The sequence below is a fragment of the Catharus ustulatus genome, chromosome 5, assembly GCF_009819885.2.
Source record: "Catharus ustulatus isolate bCatUst1 chromosome 5, bCatUst1.pri.v2, whole genome shotgun sequence".
Lineage (NCBI taxonomy): Eukaryota > Metazoa > Chordata > Aves > Passeriformes > Turdidae > Catharus > Catharus ustulatus.
The window spans coordinates 32,433,050-32,460,777 of record NC_046225.1 but is presented as its reverse complement, the minus strand read 5'-3'; the positions used below and the strand labels follow the sequence as shown (position 1 = coordinate 32,460,777).

Genomic DNA, 27,728 nt, shown 5'->3' with positions numbered 1-27,728 from the left:
TTCCTGAACAGAGAACCAACAGTAGAATACTAACACACACACACACAATTCAACATTAGCCATTTACAAAAACATCAACCAAGTTTTTGCTGCAAGCCCAGCCTCCCCAGTAGCGACAGGAGGGCATCACTAGTTTGAAGTACTTCCAGTGCTAACAGTACATTAGATTTCCCACATATTTGGCCTTACTTGTGGATTATTTTGGGCCAGTGTCAGTTCCATGGATTTAAGGGTGGGCTTCTTTTTCCACACTGATTGCCACAGCAGGTTGCCAGTGTGCTGATTCGGGAAGTTTTACAGCACTAACGCAGCCCAGGTGTTCCCAATTTAGCTCTCTGCTCCGTGCCCTTCACTGGGCTTTATCCCTGCATTCGGGCTGGATTCCTCACTGCGTCATTTCTTACTTTCTGCCTTTTTGTGTTTCCTTATTATCCCTTCTAGACAGCACGGCCAACTGGCAAGGACATGAGACAGTTTAACAGTTCACATGGCACAGATTATGCCACAGGGGAAGCATCATGCCCTAAACCCAGCCTGGTGGCCCCACAGCCTGACCTGGTGATTTCTGAGCATCTGCCAGCATCTCTCCTCATGAGCACCCCACCATGCTTCAACAACCATGCCTGAGGCTGGACACTGCTGGGAGGCTCCCCCAGCTGCAATCTATGCCTCTAACAACTCAAGTGACCTCGCTACGAGCTTGCAGAGAGTGTCGTCCCCAGGAGAGAGTACTCAGCCTCCTTCAGCTTTCACAACACACTGAAGGGCTGGGTCCAGCACTAAAGGCAAAGAGATATTTGGAAAAGGTCAAACAAGGACAGAGAAACAAGTTTAGTACCACTTAGTTCCAGAAGCAGCTTTCTTTTTTTATTAAAAAAACAAAAAAACAGAGTTGCCAAAAAGGCACACCACATACAACGCTTATGTAGTCAGTACGTTTTTCCATGAGAAGTTTTATTTTCTCACACATATTCCATAAGCACAGGGATAAAAATAACATTACCACAATTGTGTATCTATAGCAGGAGGAATGACTTATGGGTGCTGACCAAAAGTCAAGGTTTCCTCTTTGCCCCAATTTGAGACCATCACCAGCCAGTCAGATGCCTGCCAAAACAATCAGTACCAGCATCTCTTCCCCAAAACCCAAATACAGGGACTGCTCAGAGAGCAGGACAAGCCCTTAGAAAACAGGACAGATGGCATTACAACTCCAAGCAAAGTAACTCCTTGTATCATTAGCTATTGAACCGCGGCTTGACGCGGGGATCAGTGTAAAGCTTATTAGTCTTTGGACAGTTGGCAGCAACAGCCACTGCAGCAGCCGCCCGGGAGCAGAAGGAACTCATTCAGTTTGGTTGTTTTTCAGGTCATGTTAAGTCAAAGTGTTTCTCTACGCACTCCAGTCCCCAGCTTAACCTTTCTCAGCCTCTCTAAACCCAACTACGCTTACAAACAGCTTCAACTCGCACACTCCTCTGACAAAGAAGGCTCCAGGAGCCCGGCGCAGGTATCTAAAAAATTCCTGCCTGGTGCCATTGTGTAAGGATTTCACCCTACTTTGGAGAGCAAGGACTTGCCAAGAATACCACTGACCTCAGCCCTTACATTATGAAACAGCGCTGCCAGCTCCAGCCAGCTATGTAAAAGTAGGGATTGAAATCAAATCCTGAGCCACCGGTACTACAGGGCAATAACAAAACACACAGCGAGAAGAGGGAAGAGGAAAAAAAAAAAAAAGGAAAAGAAAAAAAAGAAAAACACAACACTGAAAAAAATTATACTCGAAGTTAATTTTCTTTTTACCGGAAGCAATCTTCAAAACAAACCCAGAGAGTGTTTCTCCCTCTGCTTCCCCCAAAATTAGGGAGTAGGAGGAAAGTTGTCGCGTTAATGCGCGCCTTCCCCTCCCAGGAGCTGCCGACCGGGAATTCAGGACTGGGAAGCTCGGCGGGGGCTGGGAGCTGAGCGGGGCGGGCGGGGGCAGCGGGGCGTCCCCTCCGCCGTGCGCGGGAGCCGCGAGGTCCGCAGGGAAGGGGCGCTTACCTGGGGGCTCCGCTCCACCGGGTTCTTCATCACTGCCTGGCGGAAGCTGTTATCCACGTAGGACGCCATCGCGCCCCTGCTGCCTCCCGCCGCCGCCCGGGAGGCGCTGGGGGAGGGCGGCCGCGGCCTGGCGCTGCGCGGCCGGAGCGCTGGGCGAGGAGTGGGGAGGAGGCGGCGCGCAGGCACCGCGGGCTCAGCAGCGCCGCCGCCCGGAGCTGCAGGCGGCGGCCGAGCCCCGCCGATGGCAGCGGCGGTGACAAGGGCTCGGTGCTCCGTCTCCACCCGGCACTACACCTCCCGCCGGCCCGCTCCGCCGCATCCCCCCGGGCACCGTCGTCGTCGTCGTCGCCTCCCCCCTCCTCTTCCTCCTCCTCCCATCCGGGCTGATGGGGGGCTCCGCGCCCGGCTCGGCGACAGGGAAGTTGCCGGCTCGGGAGGCGGAGCGGCGGGGGCGGGCAGAGGCGGGCCGGAGGAGGGAATGGGGGGCGGGTCGCCGGGGTCGCGGGGTCCGCTCCGGCTGCGGTGCCTTGGCATCCTGCCTTTGGGAACACATCCTTCCCGGGTTTAACCACACATAAAGAGGTCTGAGCGGCTGCCGTCATGGTCCCGAGGGACGCGCTTCATCGCAGCTTCCGTGGTGCCCCCCGTGCGCAGATACTGGTGATGGGCAAGCTGGACGCAAAATAAATAAATAAATACTTGATCTGCCGGATCTAGTGACTTCGAGGAGGCCACCTGTTGCCACGCTTCTCAAAAGTAATTCGTATCCGCCGGGTGTCCCCTCTGTCATTGCTATATGGGCTAAAAACGAGGAAGGGAAGGGTGTGAAATCGTTAATTTATCACTGTTCTGGGGCTTATCTAGCGGAGGATTCTTCTCACGTGGACTTAAGTTTTTAAAGACTAAAGGGTCTTGCAACACGGCTGATTTTCTTTGTTTACCACGGCACTGAGCACGTCTCAGCCTGACAAACGCGAATCGTGGAAGTGTTATTAACGTACCATTAACGGCGGGGTAATACTATTAATGTATTTGCTTTCACAAGTGATGTGTACCCTTCGCTGATACGGATCACACAGTGTAAATAATGTCTACACTATAAATCTGTTTAATTTCCAGTCACTTGCAGTCACATTTCAATTCCAAGTAAGGCAGTGTCATCTTTTTGATTTTTCTGGTTGTGAAAATTCACAGGGATAACCATATTTTCTTCATAAAACATACTCTGCTAGTCCCAGGGAAAAAAAGTTACACTTTAGACATAAGTGGCTCTCAAAAATTCTGTGTCTTCAGATAGTAATCTAGTAAACCTACTGAATTTCTAGATATGACTCATTAAGAAAGATAGCTCTTTGGGCTAATCCCACTCGTATGTGTCAGCAAAATATTTTTGCAGTAGTACCAATTATTCTGGGCAGATCTTGGGAAAATACTAGGGAGTGCTGTACATTCTCCACATTCTCTATATCTTGCTTACTAGAAGTCCTTATGGGTTTGTTTTTTGTTTTTTGTTTTTTTTTTAAATTAGCAGATTGGAAATGTCATGTTTTTTGCCCTAGAAAATAACAGTTTAAATATGCCTCATGTTCATCATCCAGAGATTATAATAATTCCTTCAAATTAATCAAGCCTGCAGCTATAGAAAACTGCCAGCTTTTCTGAAGCTCAGTCTACCAATCCAGAGTGCTGGAATTCCCTTTTTTTGGGGGGCATATGTGTAGAAGGAGTGCCACAGGAATGTGAGGAATGCTGTCTTGGGCTTCACTCTCAATCACTTCAGGGCACCCATTCCCTGCTGCTGCAGCCTAGCTTGCCTGACATCTTTATATCTCTACATCAAAACAGAGCTACCCACTCTATTTTAATATGCAATTATCTTTCATTTCAGACGTATTAGCTGCAACAGCATGAAGTCGAGTGTTTTGCTCTGGTTAATTTTTTGCTGTGCTGTCTGGTAACACAATACCTGTGATTCATAGGGATATTTCACTTCAGAGGATGAGATTTGGGGGCTCTCATTGTATTCTGATCAGTGTCACAAATCTCAATGGTTATAGATCTGTGTCAAAGGCCTATTACACACTAAATTAGTTGTTATAGATGCAAGTGAATGAATGAATGAATAAAAGAACTGTACACAGAGAACTACGTACGAATATACTCAACAATTTCTCAATAATATTTAAGGATGTGTTAACATCTTTTTTAATGTCTGTAAGAAACATATCCGTATAATGCAAATACTTCTGATTATTCATATCCTCCGTGGTGGATACTAGACTGTCCTTTAAGCAGGGTTTTTTCTCTTGGTGAAATTAGTCTAGTTATTTCTGAATAGAAAAAAAATAAACAATAAACCAGTAAATAATCAGCAACCAAATAACCATCAGAGTAAGGACAGTTATTAGAGAAAACATCCAATTATCTCCAGAAATCCTTATTTTTCACTTCAAGTATTCAACAAAATATAATTTACAGTGTCAAATGTTTTTGCAACTTACATTTTCTCTTAGTCTCACTGTCTTCCTGCTTTCCAGCTCCAACAAAATCTCAATATTATTTAAAATACTCATATATACCAGGACATGGTATTGATTTTGCTTATTGGTTACTCTTCAGGATAAATTATCTAGCCTTATCCTTATTTACAATGGATTTTTTTTTTTTGATCAGGGTGTGTTTTTCTGATCATGTTAATACATTTTCCAGGGTTCCTACCCATCTTACACCAGGAAACCAAGAGTTAACTATACACATGCAGTACATACAGTGTTGATATTTCAACAATACTAAAAGGCTGCAACAAAAAATATGACAGCTCAGCATACTATCTTTTTGTATAGCTATAAGTAATCAGTATGTTATTTTAGAGAAGTATTTTGCCTTAGAAATACAGGGTATCTGCCCTCCTGAATATGTCCATGTATTTTGAGTGGTAAATTGAAATGGGTCAAACAGTTACTAAATAGCTAAGGAAATAAATTCAGCAGTTCTAGGAGCATTTTGTTCATTTGCTAAACCTCATTTTTAAGAAGATAAGCTTTGAAAAGCTTGCACTTGGCTTAACCACATGGCTTTTAATTCATTACACCTATAGTTAGGCACCCACAGTTAAACATTTGGTTTCTTGGGATACTCAGTTAAACACTTGGTTTGTTCACCCTGGTAAGAAATAAAACATGGCCACTTTGAGGGAGTGTAGTGAATTATATACAGTCAGTATAGTTATAAGCCCAGGGATGCTTTTTTCTCCAATTTCTTTGGGTAGGTACTTGTTTTCATCTGTCTCCTGGAGATGGCACGGCAGCTGAAGAAGACTCCAGCCCCCAGAATTGCCCCTCTCCTTCCAAACTCTCTCCTGGCACCTTCTTGGCAACTATGAAAAGGTACTTCCATAGCCATTCATGGAGGTAGACAGTTATAGGGAACAGAGGTATTGGCCTGGTGAACCCCTCCAGAGCTGACCTTGAGACCAGTAGCCATCCCCTTTGGACAGCAGAAACCAATTTTGTCAGATTTTAAATCATAGATGAATTATTTTAGGTGCAAGTAAGGTCACTACCAGGGGGAGATGATCTCATCATTCAAATAAGATTAGCCTCGATGCTCTCTCTTTAGGGGTGGCACCATTTCCAAGAATGTCTCTCACCCTTTGGGATTTATATATGGCTGGGATTACTACCATTTACATTTCCAGTTTTTAGTGTCTTCTACATTATGATGAAGAGCATGTGAGCTTGTTTGTTTGGGTAGAGGGGTGGTTTTGTCTCTTAGTTTTTTATACAACATCCTCTGTTATTGTGGCTATTTGTTGATATGTAATCACTTATGTGTGGGCACAATATGGAACAACCACTCTGCACCTCTGATCCAGAGAGTGGGATAGAAAGATAACACAGACCGTAGTTAAATAATCCTTGAATGTTTACTATAGGTTTTATGACCCTTTTATATTCATGAGATGTATGAAATTCTAAAGGTTAGAAAAGAGAACCATAAAGGAAAAATCATCCTTTGTTTTTTTCTTGAAGGAAAAACAGAAGAATTTTTGACTACTATAATGCGTTTATTCAGGATTTGCCACTATTTGCATACCTACACTTGGAAATATTTAACATTGAACTTCTACTGTAGCTGCAGATGTGTGCAAACCAGCTTTAGCTAGTTAAATTAACACTAGGAGCAACAGCATGTACCATCCAAGTATTTACATGATCTTGGAGAGGAATTTACAGTCCACACAGTGTTCCCTTCAGCTGTATTGATAAAGGTGCCCAAACAAAAGGAAAGGTGTCTGTACTGCAGCAGCACCCAGGAGGCATAGCAGAAGGCCTATGCTACACACTGTGTGAGCACTGAACAAATTAGCAGCAACTCTTGAAGGTCAAGCGTGTATTTCTGAAGCTCAGGAACAACTACCAAACTTCCTCTGTGCTTGTGACCAAGGTACAGGTCTGCTGTACCCTCAGGACTAAAAGCAATGATGGGAGGTCTTCTATCCTGGTACCCCCACTGGGAAGGTGTAGCCCAGATCTTATGTCGACATCTGCCTAAGCTTCTTCTTCTGTGAAAAGACACAAAAGTAATAACTAAACTTCTTAGGTATTCTGAGACAGAGGGAGGCACAGCAAAATGTTGTTTCTAGTAACAGTAGCAGCAGTATTTTAGGGGGTTTTTAAACAGAAAATGAACCACTTTTGTCATTATTAGGATGTGTGGTGAAAGAGGCTGGTTTGGTGGGACAGTACAAAGCACACAGCAATAACTCAGTGCTTCAGATCTGGTGTGCTCTGGGACAGGCTGCTAGCATGGAGAGATGCTCTATGTGGATCTCATATTGCATGTGCTGCCCTGTGGCAAAGGTATCAGAGAGACCAAAGCCAGTATTGTTTTAGATAGATGACACTTTCTGAATAATGCATAGGTTAAAAAATGCACACCACTCCTTTCTAAATAGTCATCCATGAACTAATATAGGCGGGATATACATAGGAATGGTTTCAGCTGTTGAATGTATATCATAACAGCTTCATGATCTATATATGTGATGTCACATATATTTCTAATAATATATTTCAGTAAATGACACCCCAAATAAGGAAAAAAATATTTCATTCTTACTCATTGCCTTTGAAATTTAAATTACAGAACAAACTAAAGCCCAAGCTTACATTTCAAGGTTTTGCTTTTAAGCCAATATATTTCCTAAAAGAAAATGTAAGCTTACTCTTTCTGAAATAACTTTAGTTGTGTTGTTTAAAATAATCTTTTGATGTTTCTACAACCCAAATATTACATGATTGTGCCAAAGTATCAAAAATAGAAATTGTATAAAGTCAAATATAGATGGGATTACTATTCATTCAAAGCTGGCCAAGTCTTTAAAATAATTTAATTCATACATATTAATGATAGATAGCCAGATGATCATTAATATCCAATAATACTGCTTTTCATAAAACACTCGATGATAAAGTTATCTAATAGATCATGCAGAATGATGAATAAAATATGAAAAGCTCTGCCAGGAGAATGAAACATATAGGAGATAGGAACTTTATTCCTGCACCAAGGTATAAAATATTTATATGAGAAAAAATATTGTTAACATTGTTATTAAGACCTTTCACTCTATATTAGCTATTTTCAGTACCAGGATTCTATACTAAGTGCCTAATTTTCACCGACTGCCTTCAGAACGCTTTTCATTTTTTTAAAAGTCAGCTTTATTATATACTATATATTAAAGAAGCATTTGGCTTTAGCTTGTACTAGCTGTTTCAAAAATATGAATATATTCATAACTTTTGGCATTACTGGAGGGCATTATTCTACAAATGAAGTTTACAGCTGGTAGCTTTTTTCCGTAATGAATTATTGATTAATTATCCAGATATTGTCCGTCCTTGCTCCAGCACCAAACGCTGCTTACTGCACTGCTAAGTCAGCCCATGCTAGAGCTATTCCTTGGACCGAATCCCCAGCTGCCACATTCCTGTCAGTTTTCACCTCTTTAGTCTTGTCACCATCTTCCACAGAAATCATCCACACTCTTCCCTGCTTAACACACTCTGGTGAATCACAAACATGTTCCAACATAATACTCCCAGTGCTTATTAGAAGAGCATTTGCATTTACATTGCTTCTTAACAACCTTTATAAATTATTGCCTTGCCTTGAAATTAATAGTCATTGTGGATAATGTTTATGTGGCTCAGCCTTCTTCATCCTTCAGTCACCATTTAGATCTGTTCAAAGCATATGGGATGTGTGGGTGTGTACTTAAGTGAATGTTTCTCTGCTGTGCATACATATCCTGGCAAAGCATATTCACACCTATATCATAATGTGACAAGTACTAGGTCCCAATTTAAATGGATAGAATCAGCTTTAAGTTCAGTGAATTCTGTAAAAGTTGGTATTTTTGTTACTTACAAATTAGTGACACCAGACTCCATCAGTTTGTGTCTGATCTATTCTTCCAGGGAGAAACTATCCAGTAACTGTATTTAAAGACTATTAAAATCTAATTTTACTCTATCCAAAGAAAGCATATTCCAGGTAGATGGACACTAAGCTAAGCTACCAAGCTACCAAGACAATCTAAGCTTACAATGAAATTGTTTTGATTTAATGACAATATGCCTGACCTTGTGTGTGCAAAGCTCATCACTGAACCTGTATTCAAAGAATATTCTTAATAGACAGATCATAAAAAAATTACACACTTCAGGTTCAAAACACTATTACGACCACTTTTGTTTCACTGATTCTACAATCTCTGTTAAGGTCAGCAGTGAAAATTAAGACTTTCTATTCCTTTCCTTTTGTAATGAACTTAATACAAAGAGATCCCTATTTCCACTGTAACCTTCAGCTTCTGTACATATTGCATAAAGATAAATTCAAGGATTAAACTTAGAGAAAGAAATCCTCCAGTAATACAAAAACAGTGATGTGAAGGACCAGACAAAAAGAAGCAGTATTGCACTCTTGAGCAGTCACTAGCTCTGACGTAGAAGTTTACACAATGTGTTCCTTGTGTTTCTTGGATCTAAGACAGACAGCAATAACTTATCACTTTCCCTCAGGGTTTTTATGTTAATTTTGTTATTTGTTTCATTTATGTAACAGATACTCATAATACTCTTTAAACATTCAGTAGTTAGCTGTGATAAACACTATCTTCCTACTCCTGCAATAACTGATTTGTGCTGAGAACATTCACCATTGCCATCTTATGCCACTGGTGGAAAAACATAGGAACACACTGCCTGTTTTACTTTTTCTTTCAAGAAAAAAAAAAATAGGAAGAAAAAGCCTCTGTCGTTGGTGTTGTGCTTAGCAGAACAAGTAGCAGAGGGAAGTTGCAGATGAAGATCTGCAGGCAACCAAGTATATCTTGTAAATAAGTTTTCTAGGTCAGGAAGAGAAACTGAAATGTGGGAAGTAATTGTACAAAAAGAGGTAGTTGAGATTAATGCTTTGTGGCAAATAAATGACTCTCTGGAAGATGTAACTTTTGAAAAACACAGGAACTCTCAAAGATTTTGTTGGAGGAAGCTATTTGCCAAGAATTTTCCTCTTTTTTTTTTTTTAATTTTTTTTCTTTTCTCTTATTAGCCAGTTACAAGACTGATGAAATGACGAGAACCCCGTGCACTGCCACAGTACCCACACTCCCGGTATCCATATTTAAATTTTATCTCTCTTCCTTCCCCTCAAGCTAGCTGGAATGGAGTCAGTCCTATGTATTTAGTCTTTGGGATAAAGAAGTCTTGAAATACTTCACAAGTACTCTCCTGCAAATAAATTGGAGGGTGGAGATTGGCATCTACGCACTCTTGTTCATACACAAGCAGCGTTCACATGAGGAAGCAGATTCTTCGATGGGAGAAGAGCTGGGGCGGATCATTCTTCTGCTTCAGTGTACCTTTGTTTTACAGCCCGGGTCCTCATCTGATTAAAGCCCCTGTCTTTCAATGAGACCAACAAAATCCTGGTAGTTTAAAACAGCCAAGGACCCTCTCCCTATCTCTGAGCCCTGCTGGGCTTTTAGGGAGTTCTCACAATGCTACAGCAGAGGACGGTCTCTGGCTAAAAAAAAAATTCACTGCATGAAAACCCCCAGAGAGAGAGACACCTTTGTAACCATTCACTGTAACCACTGCTCAGCTGTGCCCTGGGAAGAGCTGCATGATGAACAGCAAAACAGTCTTACCCCTTTTTGCCCAATGGTGACATCTGTGTCTTGTTAGCGATGCACGAACTGTTAAAATAGTTATTTTCTCAGGTGGAAGTGAGCTGTATAACTTCATTCCGTTGGTGTGAGTAGTTAACAATGTTACCTCAAGCCCTTACATTACCACTGCACTCAGGTATGAAGTTAGATTCTTCTTCCTATGGAGCAGAGGAGTTGAAGTACAGGAGAAAATTAATTTAATTAAGCTTTAATTAATCCGTCTTCGTCCCTTGTGTTACAAAAATACTCTCAGTGCTCCAGAAGTCAAGTAATTGCATGGATATTTTGTTTATTTTCAAATAGACTTTCTGAAGTTTTATTTGAAGTACCTGTAATCCTGAACCCACACTTACCACTAACATACTGTCAGTGAGGGTCCCTCTCACTTTATATGTAAACCTCTGACCGAGATAGTGGGTTGATACTCCTGGTCAATGTAAATACAACTGATTAAAAACACACATCAGCCCATCTTCAAAGTGCAAAGAGGGGCCTTTCAATCAATTTTTTGTTTGTTTTTTTGAAACCATCAATAATGCTATAGCTACTCAGGTCATTTGAATTTGGAGATCAATACTGTAGTTAGGGGAAGTACAGTAATTTCACGATTATAAGCCGCACTTACGGGTGCCAGCAATTTTTCATTCTTTGTCCATATATAAGCCGCACCTGATTATAAGCTGCATGTTACAATACATAGTGTGATAAAAGGTATCTATTCTATCACCATCTGTTGAGGGTGGAGGCAGTGATCCTTATCTCCGCAGGAGATATTCAGCTAATGGACCATCCATTGAAACCAGGTGGGGCATTGTTCTTTATCTTTTCACAACCCATCCTTCCTCCAGCAAGTCACTTTCTGCTAATGGCCCATTGAGTCCCACTGTGGGACTGATAAAATTACTTCATCCCGTTGGAAGTTGCTCCAACCAGGGGAAAAAGCCCAATATTTCTTACCAAAATAAAAACACAGGTTTTGAGACACTAAGGGAGCCCCTTTTTCCACTGGACTCCAGAGGAAAACCGGATTTCTCCACATTACCACTGGACCTCCGGAGGAAAACTGCACCTTCTACAGGAGCACTGCTCCAACTGAATCACATCTGGCACTGCAGGAGGATTGCAGCCACCACTTAATGGGACTGCTATCAACACCCTGCCTGACAGGGTGTCAGGTTGTACTCTGACTTTGTCAGGGTTTGGAGTTTGTTTCTTTGTAGTACTGTATTTCTATTTTAATTTCCCTAGAAAACAACTGTTATTCCTAATTCCTGTATTTTTACCTGAAAGCCCCTTGATTTCAAAATTGTAATAATTTGGAGGGAGGGGGTTTACATTCTCCATTTCAAAGAGAGGCTCCTGCCTTTCTCAGCAGACACCTGTCCTCCAAACTAAACCAGCAACTTTTTGTTCTTTGTCCGTATATAAGCCGCACCTGATTATAAGCTGCACTTTGGGTTTGGACCAAAATTTTAGTCAAAATGGTGTGACTTATAATCGTGAAATTACTGTATTTTCCTACTGTGGTTAGATCTTAAAAGATCTGTGCATGTGGAAATTAAGTTGCACTTCACTTTGTGGGGGCCTCAAACTGGAAGGCTCCAAGGCTAATCTTGTGGAAAATAACAAAGGAATTTGTAGGTGGATGAAGATGTAATGGCATTTGAGAAAAATTGGACTATGGTGGCCTGAACTCATTCTGCAGTGCTTGCAGATCTTTGTTTTAGTAATTTTTAAAGAGAAATAAAAGTACTGAAGATATCCAAATCAATATATATCTTTGAGCTATTCACTAAATTACCTCATGGTATGAGCACACGTATGTCTTTTCCATGCAGTTAAGTTCTGGCCCTGAAAAAGCATTTCTTAACCTTAAACCCAAATTATTAAGTTTGAATCACATGATTATCTCCATCTTCTAGCATGCATTTGCAAGTCTTTTGAAGGCAACTGAAAATACTTAATTGGCCTAGATGCACACACTGGCACAATTATAAAGTGAAATACGGTAGCTGGCATTAAAGGCTAAGGATGTAGGAACCATAAAAATGTGATAACTTGTTCCACGTGTAATTTCCCTAAATAAAAATGTCATTAATTTATGTACCCATAATTTCCCTCAATTTACCTGAAACACTGTATAGTAGTCATAAAGCCAGAAATTAACTCGCTTTTCCTTTTTCTCCAGAGTACTTTGTGGGGCCAGATACCTTTACCAGGGAAACAAGAGGGAGATAAGATGGAATGTCAAAGTATTCTGGAAAAAAAAAAAAAGAAACTTTTTTGAGGTTAAAAAAGCATGACTTGTTAATACCGTTCCAATCCGTCACCCCACTGAACGCAGCACCAACCAGGCAGTCCTACCTGACACACAAGAGAGTTCAGTTACACTCCACATCTTTCCTGAGATTCTGCAGAGTCCTTCATTCAATTGATATATAACTATGCAAGTATTCATTCAGTGGGGAAAAAACCCCAATAATCTGAAAGAAAGCAAAGCTCAGTCAAAAAATGGGGAAGATGAAACAGAATTAAAATATACACTTGCTTTAGCCTATCAAGCTTTACCCTCTTCCTTTTGGGCTATTTGCAATCTATTTACCCAGAAAGCATAAAGTAGGTGTATGCCTGTGGAGCAAACCCTTGTGCCTGTCGATTCCCCCAGCCAGCCCCTGCTGGTTTATTCAGAAGTGCCTCACCATCTCACAGCCTTATCAACTATTCCTTATGAGGCCAAGTTAGTTACTGTTTTCCAAGCCAATTTTTCCAGCTACCTATGCAGGCCATAGGGCCCATTGAGGTTACAAAGATCTTAAATGATGATTATCAGACAGCCTTCGAGGTCTTGCCAGCCTAGTTCAGAAAACACATCCCAGAGAGTCCCTGGCCAGGTTATGTGTGCTGGTCAACACTGGAAACTTCCACTGCCTTGTCTATGCAAGGCAAAGTATGTCAGTAGAAGCTCAGTGCAAATACATAATTATAAAGATATCTTTTACAGCTACAGCTTATTTCAGCCTCCTCACTAAGAGGTACAATATTACAAGAACTTTCAGTGGAAGGGAGTTTATACTGGGACTGTTCAGGTTACTGGAGATGTTTTAATTATAATCATGCAGAGGAAAAAATTAATAATCCTGCACCGTCTTTTCAAGTGAGAAGGCATTTTTCATCATTCTTCCTGTAATCATTTCCCTCTGTTTTGAAGTATGGTTTGAGGCAAGTGCTCCAAATCTTCTATTAAATTTGAGTCTCTTTGACAATCCTTGTAGGTTCCAGTTCTGCTGCATTAATTGAAGTTTAGTGCAGTAGCATATTTGTCCTCATAAATTTTAGAAATGCTGCATTTTTATCTAGTTGTACTATAACCTGATAATTTAATTTAATTTTTGATGTCACTAATCACTTCTTTCATGGGGGAAGATATGTTGCCATGGTGAAGTCTTTTAATTCATTTTTTTCATAGGAACACATCACAGAGGAACATTAGGAAAGTGTAAATAATTCCTTCCTTTATAATGCTTGCTGTGCTATACATCTTTGAACAAGTTACTAACATGTGTCCCTCCTTGTTACAACACATACAACAAAACTCATGCACCTACCTTGTGGGGACATTTTGAAGGCTGGAGCTTGTAAAGTCCTTTTGAGGATGAAAAGTATTATATGAGTATTGAGCACTAATCTCAGCCATGTGGACAAGCCGCGCACATTCAAAATAAAAACCTTTCTAATAACATCCATCTGCATCTTGAAAACAAGAAAGAAATTGTAAGACAGCCTGTCAATGATCAAGGCTTTTTAATGGAGCTCACCCTACTGTTTGGCAGCTGGCCAGCTCAGAGAGCCTACAGAGGAAATGGCTCTGAAGGAAAAATGTGCATGTTAAGCAGAGGACAGCTTTTTGTGAAGGCGTAGAAAAAACAAGACAAATACCCTTGAATACCAAAGTGGTTTCTGGTACATGGAGGAATGAAGTGAGATGAACTGTAAGGAAGAAACTACTGTAGGCAGGAGCCTCCTCTTCTCACTAAAGATAACTCAAGCCTGTTTGCACTAAACTGGTGAAATAAAACACATTTCTACTTCAGGACCAAGACTGCTTTACATTAAGGATGTTTCTTTGTAGACAGGCTAGGAGAAGCCAGGGAAGGATTTCTTTGGAGCTGCAGCACCTAAACCAACCAAGAATGCATGTCAGCCTTCAAAACGCCATTCATGATATCATAAAGTCTTTCAAAATAATTAGTGAGGCAATGCAGTAGAGTCTGAGCATGCTGAGGGGATCTGAGCAGCTCTTCTTCAGAGGGAGTGATGCCAACCTTTTTCTTCAGTGGGACTTACCTCACTGGCAAAAACACTTTGGTTCAGGACACTGGCTCCCTTCTGTTACAAGCCCCAGTATAGAGTTGTCAGCAAATTCTTTTGCCTGATATATATACACACACACACATATATGTATCCAATGTCAGAATTAGCCCCTTACTTCCTCTCATCAGACATCTACAGATTCATTTCACTCAAGCTGTGCTCCAGCTGTACAGAATTGCAGTGCTGCAACAAACATATGGAGTTTCAGCCAATAGTCCTCCTTCACTTCCTACAGGATTTTAGTCTTTCCCTGCAATGCTTTGTGCACTACCTCAGATGCAGCAGCATTTAATTAAAGTAAAATATGGAGGAATTAAACTAATAACAAGAAAATCTTAATCTACTTTCCAACCTTTAGAGAATTTTGTGAGGAAAGATTTCCAGTCCTCCATTAAAATGTTTACCTGCAAGATTCCTCCTCTAATAAATCATGATTTAGATAGTACCTTTTATTCTGACAGCTTGTCTTTACTGAAAAGTTTATTCCAGTCATGACTCCTATGCAGTCTTTAATTCAAATTCCTGCCATAGAGAAAGAGCCCAAAACTAAATATTTAAGCAGCTTTTAATTCACATTATCTTGCCACAGATCAATTTAGCACAACTTATCAGCTGCTAACATGATCAATAATTAATGTGGCTGCAGGTCATCTACTTCAGAGTTCTGTTAGTCCTTGTTACGTCTTCCTGTAGTTTGCTCCATGAGCCAGTGGAGAACAGGCCAGCTCTTCCATGGCTCCGTGGAACGAAATGCATAGAGGAGCTTAGTCCACTGAAAAAAGAAATAAGAAAACCCAAGGAACCAAACCAATTTTTAAAAACTCCAAACTCCATACCAAAGCAAAAGACTTTGAATATGCTCTAAGAAGTGTTCAGGATGCAACGGATGAGCAAGCCCTAGTGAATTTTCCTACTGTTGTGTATTGTATTACTAATCCCAACATTTGATTTTCTGACCTCCCCCTCTCCACAGCAGGGATGGCAAAAAAGCACATGTCCACATCTTAGTTGTTCTAGTCCAGGGCCTGGCATCTTCAGCCGAAGTCTTTGCAGCTGAAATTGTGATGCCACACTGTGGACAGAAACAAAACTATTCACCTAGTTGGGGGATACATGTTGCTCATTTTGAAGCTTTTTTAAAATGAAATGAGCAAACAAGCCTGCTCAGATAGAAAAAGCAGACCATGTGCTGCCTCATGTCTCCCTCCATCCCTCAGACCACCCGAACAAAACAGCTTATTTGTTAGGCTAAGGAAGCCTTCATGTCCACCATGTGGCTGCCTCAAAACTTCATGTATTTCTGCAATGTTTTTTACAGACATTGCTGTTCTTGTTGATGCTGAAAATTTTGAAATCATGTGATTTTAATCTGCAGTACAATGACACAGCAGCTGTATTTTCGCATCTTTTATCTCACCTTATTTATTAGTCTTTTTCTACACAAAATACAAGCATGGCAACTAGAAGGGTCGTCTTTTACTTTGAGAATTGTGGACCACCATCAACTGTGGAAGAAGTTTGTGTAGCATAAATAAAGACAACAAAAATAAAGGTTACGCCCATTCTTGTATGAAAATCAGTAGCAACAGAAGCGCACCTAACAAGCATGGCATCGCTTGTGGAAGTATAACACCTACCCCACTGCTCTTTTCAAAGGCTACACTTCTTCATGAAGGCAAGGGCTTGAGGAGGAAGCCAACCTTCGAACCTACCAGTGTGTGCTGTTTCCCAGCTGCACAGCGTTGCAGATGACCAGCACAGATGACAGCAGGAAACTGTGGCCAAGCCCTGGATGTGCCTGGCAGAGGCTGGGTGCACTCCCAGCCCTGCATGACAGAGCACAAAAAAATCTGACTTGTGGGAAAGTAAAGGGAGGAGGAGTGAAAATGGGAGACCAGACTGGGAAGAGGAAGAGAGACTGAGGCAAATCATACTGGGAGGTGTAGCTGAAAGTTCAAGAGAAGACAGCAGCAAAATGCTGATGAATAAGTAACCCTTGGTGATTCAAAGTGTCCACTAGCTCAGTTCTTAGAAGATTAGCATGTGCCTGTGGGCATGCACAGACAGCCACTGCCAATCAAATGCTCTGAAACTGCCGTGTAGGGATGTTTGGGATAAAGAAAACTATTAAAGTGACAATAAAGACACTTCAGTACAAAAATCAGAGCTGCCACATAAATTTAATCAGAGTGTAAGGAACATTGATATTCTTTATTATTCATTGATAAGAAGTTTATTTCAGATGTGGTTGGAAAAATACTGGAAATCTCCTGCTGAGCATTTTTAATGTTATCATTTACATTTAATATGTAGTCCTGCTGAAGCATTGAGGATTTGTATTGTGTCATACCAATCCCTTTAGATTCACACAAACGGAAGTGACTTGTACCCTAAGGTGGTTGCAAGTAGAAAAAAAAAAAAAAAAAACCAAAAACCAGGAGTCAACAGATGGAACATTGGTAGGAGGAGGACAGGCATGTCAGACAGATTTTTGTATGGGGCTCCTTTGTTCCATGTCTTTTGCCAGCACCAAAAAATCCCAAATCTCAACAAAATTACTGTCAACCATGGATAAAGTAACTCTAGAAAAAGATTCACATGTCTTCACTCAGATCAATTTCATGGAGTGGAAGACCCTGAAGAGCCACAGGTGCTGCCCAGTGTCCACCTTTTCAGACCCCTGAAGCAGCAAACAGCAGCTGAAACCCAGGAAGTCAGGGTCTCTACAACTGCAGTTTCCTGAAGACAAATAATTTAATCATCAGTGGGCAGTCTCCAGCAGACTTATTAAATGCAGGGAAACAGATGTGAACCTCACTTGGAGCCAAGCCCTCTGCATGGGCACCTGCAGGGGCTGCTTCCCCAGGGCTGCCCCCTGCCACAGACCAGGCTAGGCCAGCACCAGGACACTGCACAGGCAAGGGACAGATATGTCACAGTGCATCAAGGGAAGAGCAGGCAGCCACTGTGGTGGTGGGCACACACCCTCCTGCACACACCCGGGCAGCAGGGGCTGGGCTTCCTGGGCAAGGAGAGGCCACACTGGACACCCTGCCACCACAGGACATCACGAGGTGTAGGGGATGGTGCTGGGGTCTGGGAGCCCCTTGGATAGCAGGGGTGCTGCTTCAGCCTGGAGCAGGACTGCAGGTGCCAGGGACACAGGGAAAGGGCAGTGTTACTGTGTACCTGCACTGCCAGCATCTGTCCAGTGTCCTGGGTAAACATCACAGAGCGGTGATTAAAGTACAGGCAGCACAGTAAAAAAGATTAAGCGCTGACACTAAATGCATCTTAAATGTACCATAGTATTTGTTTCATGACAGTCTAATTCCTGAAAAGAAAAATAAAATTGATGTTTGCATTTTTCATATCGAGTATTTGGGTATTTTTCAACCACAAAGGATTATTTATTGTGTCCTAGACACATAAAGGCGTGCACACCTAGGGACAGCAACATGAACTGGTTGTTTTTTCGACATGGAAGCTTTTATGCCTTGCCCAGCAGTTCTCATTCATTACTTTAAAGCATGCCCTGCACCTCCATATTGAAGAAAAAGCTCTGGCAGTGTTCAAGAAGAAAATTAGGTTCTGCTCCAGGGGCTGAATGAAAACCTCCTGCTGGGCATCAGCAAGGATTTCTCAGGGCCTCTAGTTAAAAGCTGCTTCAGAAGTGTTATCCTACTACAGTTCCATTTGAATTTCAAATGTATGAGCACAAACGAGCAGAACCCAGAATATAATTGATGGGCTAACAAAAATATGTACCTTTATTAAAAGAATTTGTATGTGTTTCAGAAACTGCTTTTATATTATAGTGATGGTCTGTGTATAGACTTATGCTAATATGATTTAATTTAGAGACTGATACATTTCAGTGTGCTTCTATCTTGCAATAATTAAATAAGAATTGTACAAATTGTATTTCAATATTTTATTTATTTCTTAAATATCAAAATACTACAACCAATATCTGGATAGTATATATTGAATTGTAATACAGTATATGTGTTCCAATAGCACTGAACATATGAGTATGTTCTCTTCAGGCTATACACAGCGGTTAGCTTTAACTGTGAGGTACAAGTCACAGGAACATAAAATCAGCAGTTTGGGGTCAGATTAAGATTTCATATCATCTAGTATCCTTGCCAGAATTGCTCCTAAATCTCATTCACAGGTTCTTACCTTGCAATTCTTTTGTGGCAAAAGGTGGCTCAATTTAGCTATGAACTATGTGAAAAAAATAATTCCCTTTGATATTCAAACATGTTTCTAGGAATTTAATTCTAGGTTTTGGCTTATGAAACGTTGCAATTGTCCTTCTTCATCTTCAGAAAGATATTTAACAGCTCTCTACCACATCCATTTCAGTCATTTCTGAGAGAGAATGGAACATTTCTGTCAACTTCCTCAAAAAAAATGAAGTCAAATACATTGACTTTGATTCTAGATTACCATTAGTTTTAATTAGTCAGTTGTTAAGATTAACAGAATGCACTGATATATAAATACATCCTCATCAACCCCTTTCGGTATCTTTTCTCCATATTTAACAGATCATTTCACAATCTTGAGAAGAGTGGGGAATCAGAACTGCACAAGATATTCGAGATATAGGTGTAGCACCAACATATTCAGTGGCATAATATCTGCAGGTTATGATGAATGTCTGTTCACTAAAGCCGATGATACCATCCCCACTTCTGTTAGAAGGAGCACACAGTGGTGAAATTGCCATGGTGTAAGTTGTATAAATAGCACCCAGAGAAGAAAACAGCCTGTCAGTTTTACCTACTCAACTCTTCTACAGCATTGTTAATGCCATTCAAAAAATTGAGCAAGTTTCAGAAAAAAATGTCAAGTTGGATAACCTCATTTCAATGCAGCTACTGTGCTATATGCTGTCCTAAGAGGTTTTTCTGCCAAAGAGCTTTTCTACCCTGCTTTCCATCTAATATCATGGTAAGGCTGCTGTTATTCTCAGTAGATGGTGGATTACACTCTTAGGAGCATAGGTTTTCTGCAGAAAGCACTTTTCCCAAGAAACTTATCTTGGGAAGTGCTTTGGACTCTTCTTGCTGACTGTCTTTAATCCAATAATGTCACTACAGTATTGTGTGACACAGGCATCACTCCTGTGAAAGATTTGTACCAGGCAATTCTGAGACCAGAGGAATAGTCAAAGTTATTTTTAAAGCACCAGAAGTAACTTAATCTCAGCAACATAATTGCTAATCAAGAATGCACAGCTTGCAATTAGCGACACTGATACCTTGCAAAAGGAAAAGTAAAATTCACCTGATTATTTATAGAGTTCTGTTGCATGTAGTGAAGCAAGAGTGTTATTGCAGATTTACAAGTTAGCAAGTGGTTCATAATTAGCTATTATTGATATCCTATAAGCATAGGACTCTTTAGATAAAGAACCAAGCATCTGTGTTCAAAGTTCCTAATATTCCAGATAGGTTTATGCTTACTGTTGCATTTCCAGTGGTTTAAATATAAGAAGATTATTTTTTTAAATCCCTTAAATAATTCCTTAAAAATAAAATGGGATTTATTTACGCAATAGTATCTGTAAGCTTCTTGGTTCTTATTTCAACAAAATATATGATTCCCTTGTCATGATCCAATTTAAAAAAAAATAATGCACTCACATACCTGTACAGCTGTGGCCTAGAATTTCTACTGATTTCCTGATCTGACTGACAACCCTACGGTCAAAAGGGGTTTGACCTTCTCATACAGCCTCAGAAATCATCTTCTCAAGGAAGCAAAGATGGTAAACTAAGTAATAAACCTGACCAAGCAGGACTTATTCACTGTATCATTTCTGTTATTCTCATAGGGTGTTCTGATTAACTGCTTGAAAGACTGTTAGCAGCTGACAGGAAGGTAGAGCTTGTTTTTATTTCTTGTGCACTTTTCCAGCCTCAGGCTCTTAATGAAATTTAGGAAAATAATGATAAGCATTATCCTTAATGCTAATAAAAGCAGAGTTAAATACTGCTTTAAGTACAGTGCAGGTGATACAGTGCAGTTACCTTTTGAAGATATCTAACTGGGGTATCAAAAGAACACTTCTTATGTTTTAAGGGTCCCATTATTTCTGTCTTCATAACATGTATGTAAAACAGGAAAGTGCTAAAGAAGAACATGGCTATACAAGAGTCTGAACTACCCTGTACTATGCAAGTGCCACAATCAATGCATTATTTGTGATGTCAGAGCCTCCAGAAGGGTTATATTGTAAGACTCAAACCATCCTTCTGCAGCAGCCTTCATCTGCTGATGGCTGTAGCCCCTGGTTGCACACAGTGCCCCCAGGGACCCAGAGGCACCAGCATCACCTCTCTGTGCATGCGAGGTGGGAGCAGTGCTCTGGCTGCTCTGCTCCTCGGGACAATGCCAGCTCAGCATTCCTGACCTTCAGCTGCTTGTTCCCATCTCACACTGTTTGTTTTGGCACAACTATTTCTTCCCAAGGTACCCACTAAGGCCACATGGAAAATGAGATCAGTGAACTGACCTGTGTTAAAAATAAACCGGGAAAAAAACCCCAAAACATTTTACCAGGTGACTGAGAAGCAGTTGTTTCAGTGTCCTTGGCACCCCAGGTAGGCAGGTGGAGGGGCTCGAACTGGCACTGCTGCAAGGAAATGGCACCTGGCATCCCATCTAGCACTGGGGCCTCTTGTTAGATGGTGGCCTTAGGGTAGCTCTCAGAGGGTGGATTCCTACACCAAGCAGGTGATCATCACGACTTCAGAGGTATATTCAGGAGGCTGAGATACCCTAGGTACCTTTTTCTCTAAAGATAGGCAAAAAACAAAGGGAAAAAACAGCAGAGAGGTGCAGGAACTGTTGATGCTATCTATGCTGTCCCTGATGAGTGGAGAGACATATTTGTATTTGAAATTTGAAGCAATGAAATTATAGCCTGTAAAAAAAGAACAGCTTCTCATTACCCCTTTTTTTTTCCTCTTTTGTTCAAAAACTAATATTTAGCACTTTGTCTGGCTTGACTCAGCAGTTTTAAAACATAATAGAAAACCTCCTTATCAGTGATTTAGAATCACAAGTCTTGGGGATCTGTTTTCTGAGCAGCTCACTCTTCCTGCAAAATCACAGAGTACCTTCAGCTTGTGTGGAAATTAATAGGTTCTGTTGTAAACACATGTCTAGGGCCTGCTTATGCTTTTCATTAAGCCATCGTGAAATAGCTATTGCTAGATAACACCAGCTGCGGTATTTTATCCTGGAAAGCAATTGGGAGGTTTCAGTTAAACTGGAACCAGGAACTATAGAAAAAGTCCACACATGGAATTAATTTGAAAACAGTTAATCAGAGAAATACCAAGCATAACTCATGGCATTTGCTATATATTTATATGGTTTAAGTTAGGTTAAAGATGTTCATCTCAGGGTGACAAGGCCAATTTTAGCCTTTATTCTCTAAAACTTTACACAAAATATGCACAACTATTTCACCATGAGTAGCAGTCCCTACCACCAGCTTCAGCTGGTCGCATTAATGCCATCTGGAAGTTACTCTTTGGCTAGTAGAATGAACTATTTCTGTTGTTGTTGAGGGAGTAGGAGATTCCCTAAAGGGTGTTGTAAATTTAAGCAGTGGCTCTGTATTTAACAATTATTTGACTCTGTGCTTTTAAATATGCCCTCCTAGCATATGTGCTTACTGGAGAATGAGACTGCTAAGATATATATGATTATTTATTTACATCAGTATAAATAAAATTTAATGTCCTAGCTTATAATTTATATTTCAGGAGTAATAGTGAAACAAAAGGAAAACCAGTCTCAGCGTTATTGAAATAATTGTCATTCTTACTATCATCTCTTCCATTTATTGTTCTGGGAATATACTCACAGCTTTCTCCAAAAGCTTGATCAAATAAATATGTCCTTCACTGTGCCTGGAGAATCAGTGCATCTGGACCCAGCTAGGGAGCACACTGCAGAGATTTCAAGTCTGCGCAGTGAGTAAACTGCCAGCACTGCCTCTCTTTATCTGACCAAGAATAGCCCACTCAAACGCCTTTGCTAAGCCAAAACTGTGGAGAGGCAGTGAGTCCCTTGGGAATGAAGCCAGGGTTTTTCCCAGTGACAGATACATTCTATCTTCATCCTTATTAATGGAACATTTATAATTTATTTCCTTTGTTTACCCTTTCCCTTCCTTCTGCAATGAAGAACAAAAATCTAAACTTTGCTTTCTGTATGACAAACATGAAGGAATTCCTTGCAGAACGTTAATCACACAGTGGGAAGTACTGAGAGACTGCCTGTCTTTCTATTGAATTACAATTCAATTTCTACCAATTATTGAAATACATTGTTTCTTCTGAAGCCCAGACAGAAAAATTACATATGTAATTAATGTGGCTTGTTCTCTGAAAAGGTGAACGTACAGTTACAGAACACTTCAGACTGCAGAGCTGAAAAATAATGAACCTGATGGAAAAATTAGGACACGAATCCAAGCTGTATTTTCTCTGTCAGCAAAGCCGGTTTTAAAGGTTCCTGCTTTTTTTTTTTTTTTTGCACCTATGGCACAATTCACTGCCTCCGCACTTGTGCTAATGGGACTGTTTTGAGGCGGTGCTGTAAACTGGATTAGTGAAACAATCTTGGGAAGATTTCCCCACAATATCTAAATAGCACTGAAAAATGCTGTAAATTAACATGACCCTTTAATGAAGAGGCCTTGGAACTATGCTGTGAGTCACAAATTAACTCAGAGAAGTGCACTCAGGTAGTACCTGCTCCTCAGAGCTCAGTAGCTGATTAAAGGATGCTGGAAATATGGATATGATATTAAAGGAAGCATTGTATAGACTGCCCATACTTAAATTTTAGCCCCATGCTGAATAGGACTGAATCCCATTTTTAAAGGTGTCCTTCCCTGCTAATGCAACACAGTCAAAGCAAAATTGTCAGCCTTTACTGAGAGGCTGGTCTGTAAACTGTATTGGAGTGATCTTTGTCTTAATTGTCTCTGAACAAAGTGATATATTCTCAGTTAATATGCATAATAAGAAAACATATGGCTTGGAAATTAAGTCCTTGCCTAGAAATAGGAGTCAAGTATTATCTATACTTGAAAATTCAGTATGGTTAACTGAGAAACTTAGAAACTATTCTGGTTCTAAAATGCTTCGCAAAAAATGTTCCTATCAGTTCCTGTTTTGCTTTACCCATCTTCAAGAGCAACTCCATGTGAAATCTCACCATCCTGTTTTACACTTTTGTTTTTATTTTGTGACAACTATGACAGTTTGGAGGATGACTTTTTTTTCCCAGCCTCTGGATCAATACAGCTCTACTACCAAAAGCAATAGCATAAATATCAGTAAACCAGCAGGGAATTGATTTAAATCTATAACAGCAATGAAGTCATCTGGCATCAGCAGCAGCTGCTCCAGTAGGAGACTTTTTCACTTCTAATGTTTTTCCTTTTAACTAAAAATGTGGTTTGTGGCTTTTTCAGAGGCCTGAATCCACACTATACTTTACATTCTCTCTGTGTGACAAAGCTTTAGGGCAGTGCAGAAGAAACTCTGGTTGTTGTCCAGAGAAAGACCTGTGCTCCACTATAATGATGCAATATTTCTAGAACTTTACATTTTTGTCACAAATATTACCTCCTCAGCTGGAAATCTATGTGGGCTTTGTCTGGCTAAGTTATATTCAAAGGCTAAATCATTATGAGTTCCAAGTTATAGAAGCGATTATGAGAATTGTAACAGGATTGTCCCTCTCAGAGAATAATGATCTCAACAAATTGGTCATGCTAAATTTGGGTTATCTCTTTTGAAGCTATTATCCAAGGGCTTTGCAATAAACATTAAGGCAAAAATCTGCCTTTGTATGCCGTCAAGCTCTAACAGCCCTCAGTTTGGGCAGAAAAAATATTAATACTAATCTCAGGTTGTAAATTGATGTTACAGAGACTTTGGTGATTTATGAGTTCCCGTAATACTCTTGTCCTGTCAGCACAGGGCAGAGACACAGCTTGCAGTCACAAGCCTTCAGGTTAAGTTTCTAGGTATCTGTGTTGCTAAAGAAAATACCTGATTTACTTATTTATATTTAGTCCATCCAGACCCTTAAAGGGCACAGGTCTCCTTGCAAAGATTCCTGTGTTTCACTGACCATGAACCAGTGCTGCAGAGGTTGCTGGTGAACCTGAGCAGGAGTCAAACTCTGAGGTCAGCTCTGTGCCTTACCCTCCAGCCTCCTCTCTTGCTACCAAAGAAAACTCAGGTGCTCGGGCTGGGTGGGATTTGTGAGGTTTTCCAAACAGATGTCCTACCAGCAATGGAGAGTACACCTTCAGTTTGCTTTTCCTACACTGTGCCTTCTGGGTGTGCACCTGAACAGCCCAAATAGCACCTCACTCCATAAATCCAGACCTTTTCATAACTCTGCACTAAAAATCCTCGTAGATGCATCTATGGCTGATATTAAAATTATTTTTAAATCACTGGGTTTTGTTATTTAAAATGACTCTGTATTCTATATTTTAAATTGACATTGATATAAATTAGATTGAATTCAAGCCACTTTAATTGTGGATTAGAATAAAACCATGGAATCTAATTTAGTAAACTAAAACTACTTTAAATTCATATATTTGGCCAATACATATTCATTTCCTGAACATGTTTATACAAATAAAACTGAAAGCACCATTTTAACAGGTAGGCACCCAATCAAAAATGAAAAAAAGTTGCTTTTTACCAGGAGACTCATTTTGTTTCATGGCACACCATTTTTTCAACAGTCAGATTTTCAGAGGAGGAAAAAGGATTTTGTGACCCCCTCACTGCTGGAGATGCAGTGTAACAAAAGGTATAACAAGTACAGCGTTCTTACAAAGTGGCACAGCTATATAAAATTGTTGCTTTGTAAGTAAGATAAATAAAAAGAAAGAATACTAAAATAAGTTAGTAGAAAAAATACAGTAAATTCACGAATACAAGCCGCACTGAGTATAAGCCGCATCTCTGGGTGTTGGCAAGTATTTCGTTTTTTGTCCATAAATAAGCCGCACCCGAGTATAAGCCGCTCTGTTGTTCGCAGCGAGGACCCGCATGCAACAAAGTTGCCAAATAGTAACAGAACCGTGGCAGGGCGGGGTTTACTGGCTCGGCTCGGGCTGTGCAGGCTCGGCCCACTTGGGGCTGCTGACGGGGCCAGGTAGCCCAGCCCGGCGCTGCCGCTCAGTGGGGCCACTGGGGGCCAGCCGCCGCTGCCACTGGGCTCGGTCACCACGGCCCACCGCTGCCCTGTGGTGGCAGGCAGGGACGGAGCACCCCCTGCTCCCGCGGCGGCGGGCGGGGATGGAGCCCCCCGCCGCCTCCCCGAGTCGCAGCAGTGGCGGCCCGGGTCCCCCCGCCGCCTCCCAGAGCCGCGTAGGGGCGGCCCGGGTCCCTCCCCTCCTCCCTGACCCACGGCTCTCTCCTCACCCCCCGTGCTGCCTCCAGGCAGCCAGGCTCCACCCGCGGTGCAACAGAGTATCGATTTGTAACAATCGCAAAATGCCGACTTTGCAGTAGCTGGGCTCGGCACTCTGGCTGGCACTTCTGAGGTTGTAAATGTCAGAAAATTATTCACATATTAGCCGCTCCTGTTTATTAGCCACATTTCCGGTTTAGGAGCAAAATCTTAGTCAAATTGGCGCGGCTTGTATTCGTGAAATTACTGTAATTTAAACTGTGAGTTTCTCTGATTACTCTGTCTTTAGGCCCAGAGCTATACATGATTACAGAACAAGGAAAGCTGAACATTCTCTCTTCACAGGAAAGACATCTCCAGTGATAGGTAGCAATGTCAATTATTTGAAGTGTCCAGCCCCCATCCTTTATATGTGTCATCTTACAAACTACCCTGGCAAAATTGGGTGGTGTGTGAGGAAACTCGGCAATTTCAGCAGCGAACACTTCTAGAGTTAAGCACAGATTGAGGTGAGAAAGACTTTGTCTATGCAATTACCTGAGTTGCAGAATGCAGAAAGAAGGTTTTGCTTTGCTTTGCAGTTCCATTCTGAATCATCCTTACAGCCAAGATTAATCATGGGCTAAGGAAGGAACAAGAGAGAATACAGCAGATAGATCAGAAACTGCAGCAAGCTGCATGGCATCCCACGATGTCTGCTTCCAAGGAGCCTGAGTGGCTGTGGGCTGCATCCTACATGACTAGAGCAAACACGGATGCAGCAGGAGCAGGAGGAAGCAAGGTCTAATGTGACATGAGCCATGAAGTGATCCTGTCTGCATGATTCCCAAATGCTGCAGAGACACACAAGGCATCAGGTTTGCAGCCGCTCACAGATGCTTACAGACACTTGGCAATTAGGTAAACGTGCATGTTAGTCACCCTCATGTAGAATATGGGGTGGAGAAGTAGATAACAGGATTCAGATACCCTATATTTTTCCCCATTCCACTCATTCTAGTCTTTACTTTGAAAACCTCTTACACATCTAGTTACAGCTGAATTCATATTTGCAAGAGGTTATAATAAAAAGTCCTATGGCTTGATTCTTGAAATAATTTAAATGTATATATGTGGATATGGCATACACCACATTTTTTATTACACATATGCATGCAAATTCACATGTGATGATATGGCTATATTTAAACATTGTTGTGTTTACAGCATGGTAGTTTTAGAAGCCCAGAATAGACTAGGATTTTTTGATTTATTGGGTCTGTATGAAAATATACTACCATTTCTTTTTCTTAAACAAGATTTTTTCAACAGTTAAGGTGCTCTTTACAACATGCTGCAGCATGTCTGCATTGAACACTGTATATCCATCCAAGTAAACCCTTCTTAAAACACCAAAATAGAGGAAGTATATAAGTTATTCATGGGTTTTGCCTGTGATACACCATGTTGAAAATAGACATAATTCATTAAGAGGACACAGTGAGGGGAAGGGAAATTGGTCTCTCCTGGGAGCAAATAAGCCTGCTTTGCAGGGAGGAGGTTTCCCAAGGACAGAGCAAGACTTCTAGGAAAAGCAAGCAGAAAT

The 27,728-nt window shown here is 41.0% G+C and overlaps 1 protein-coding gene and 1 long non-coding RNA gene across 7 annotated transcripts in view; both read right to left on the bottom strand.

Moving 5' to 3' along the window:
• The window catches only part of RAPGEF2 (Rap guanine nucleotide exchange factor 2), a 219,832-nt gene extending 217,659 nt beyond the window's left edge, over positions 1–2,173 (bottom strand). For all 6 annotated transcript variants that reach the window (XM_033059449.1, XM_033059453.1, XM_033059452.1 and 3 more), the window contains exon 1: positions 2,047–2,173. In XM_033059449.1, coding sequence (XP_032915340.1) covers positions 2,047–2,115 — 69 coding nt within the window. In that variant the 5' untranslated portion in view covers positions 2,116–2,173. The remainder of the gene's footprint in view (positions 1–2,046) is intronic.
• A 3,967-nt stretch (positions 2,174–6,140) lies between these two features.
• On the bottom strand, positions 6,141–26,749 carry LOC116996449. Its single transcript, XR_004417939.1, has 6 exons — positions 26,681–26,749; positions 13,894–14,038; positions 12,653–12,771; positions 12,417–12,545; positions 10,268–10,446; positions 6,141–6,610 (listed from the first exon to the last, which is right to left on the bottom strand). It is a non-coding gene; the product is annotated as an uncharacterized LOC116996449 (long non-coding RNA).
• Between the last annotated feature and the right edge of the window lie 979 nt (positions 26,750–27,728).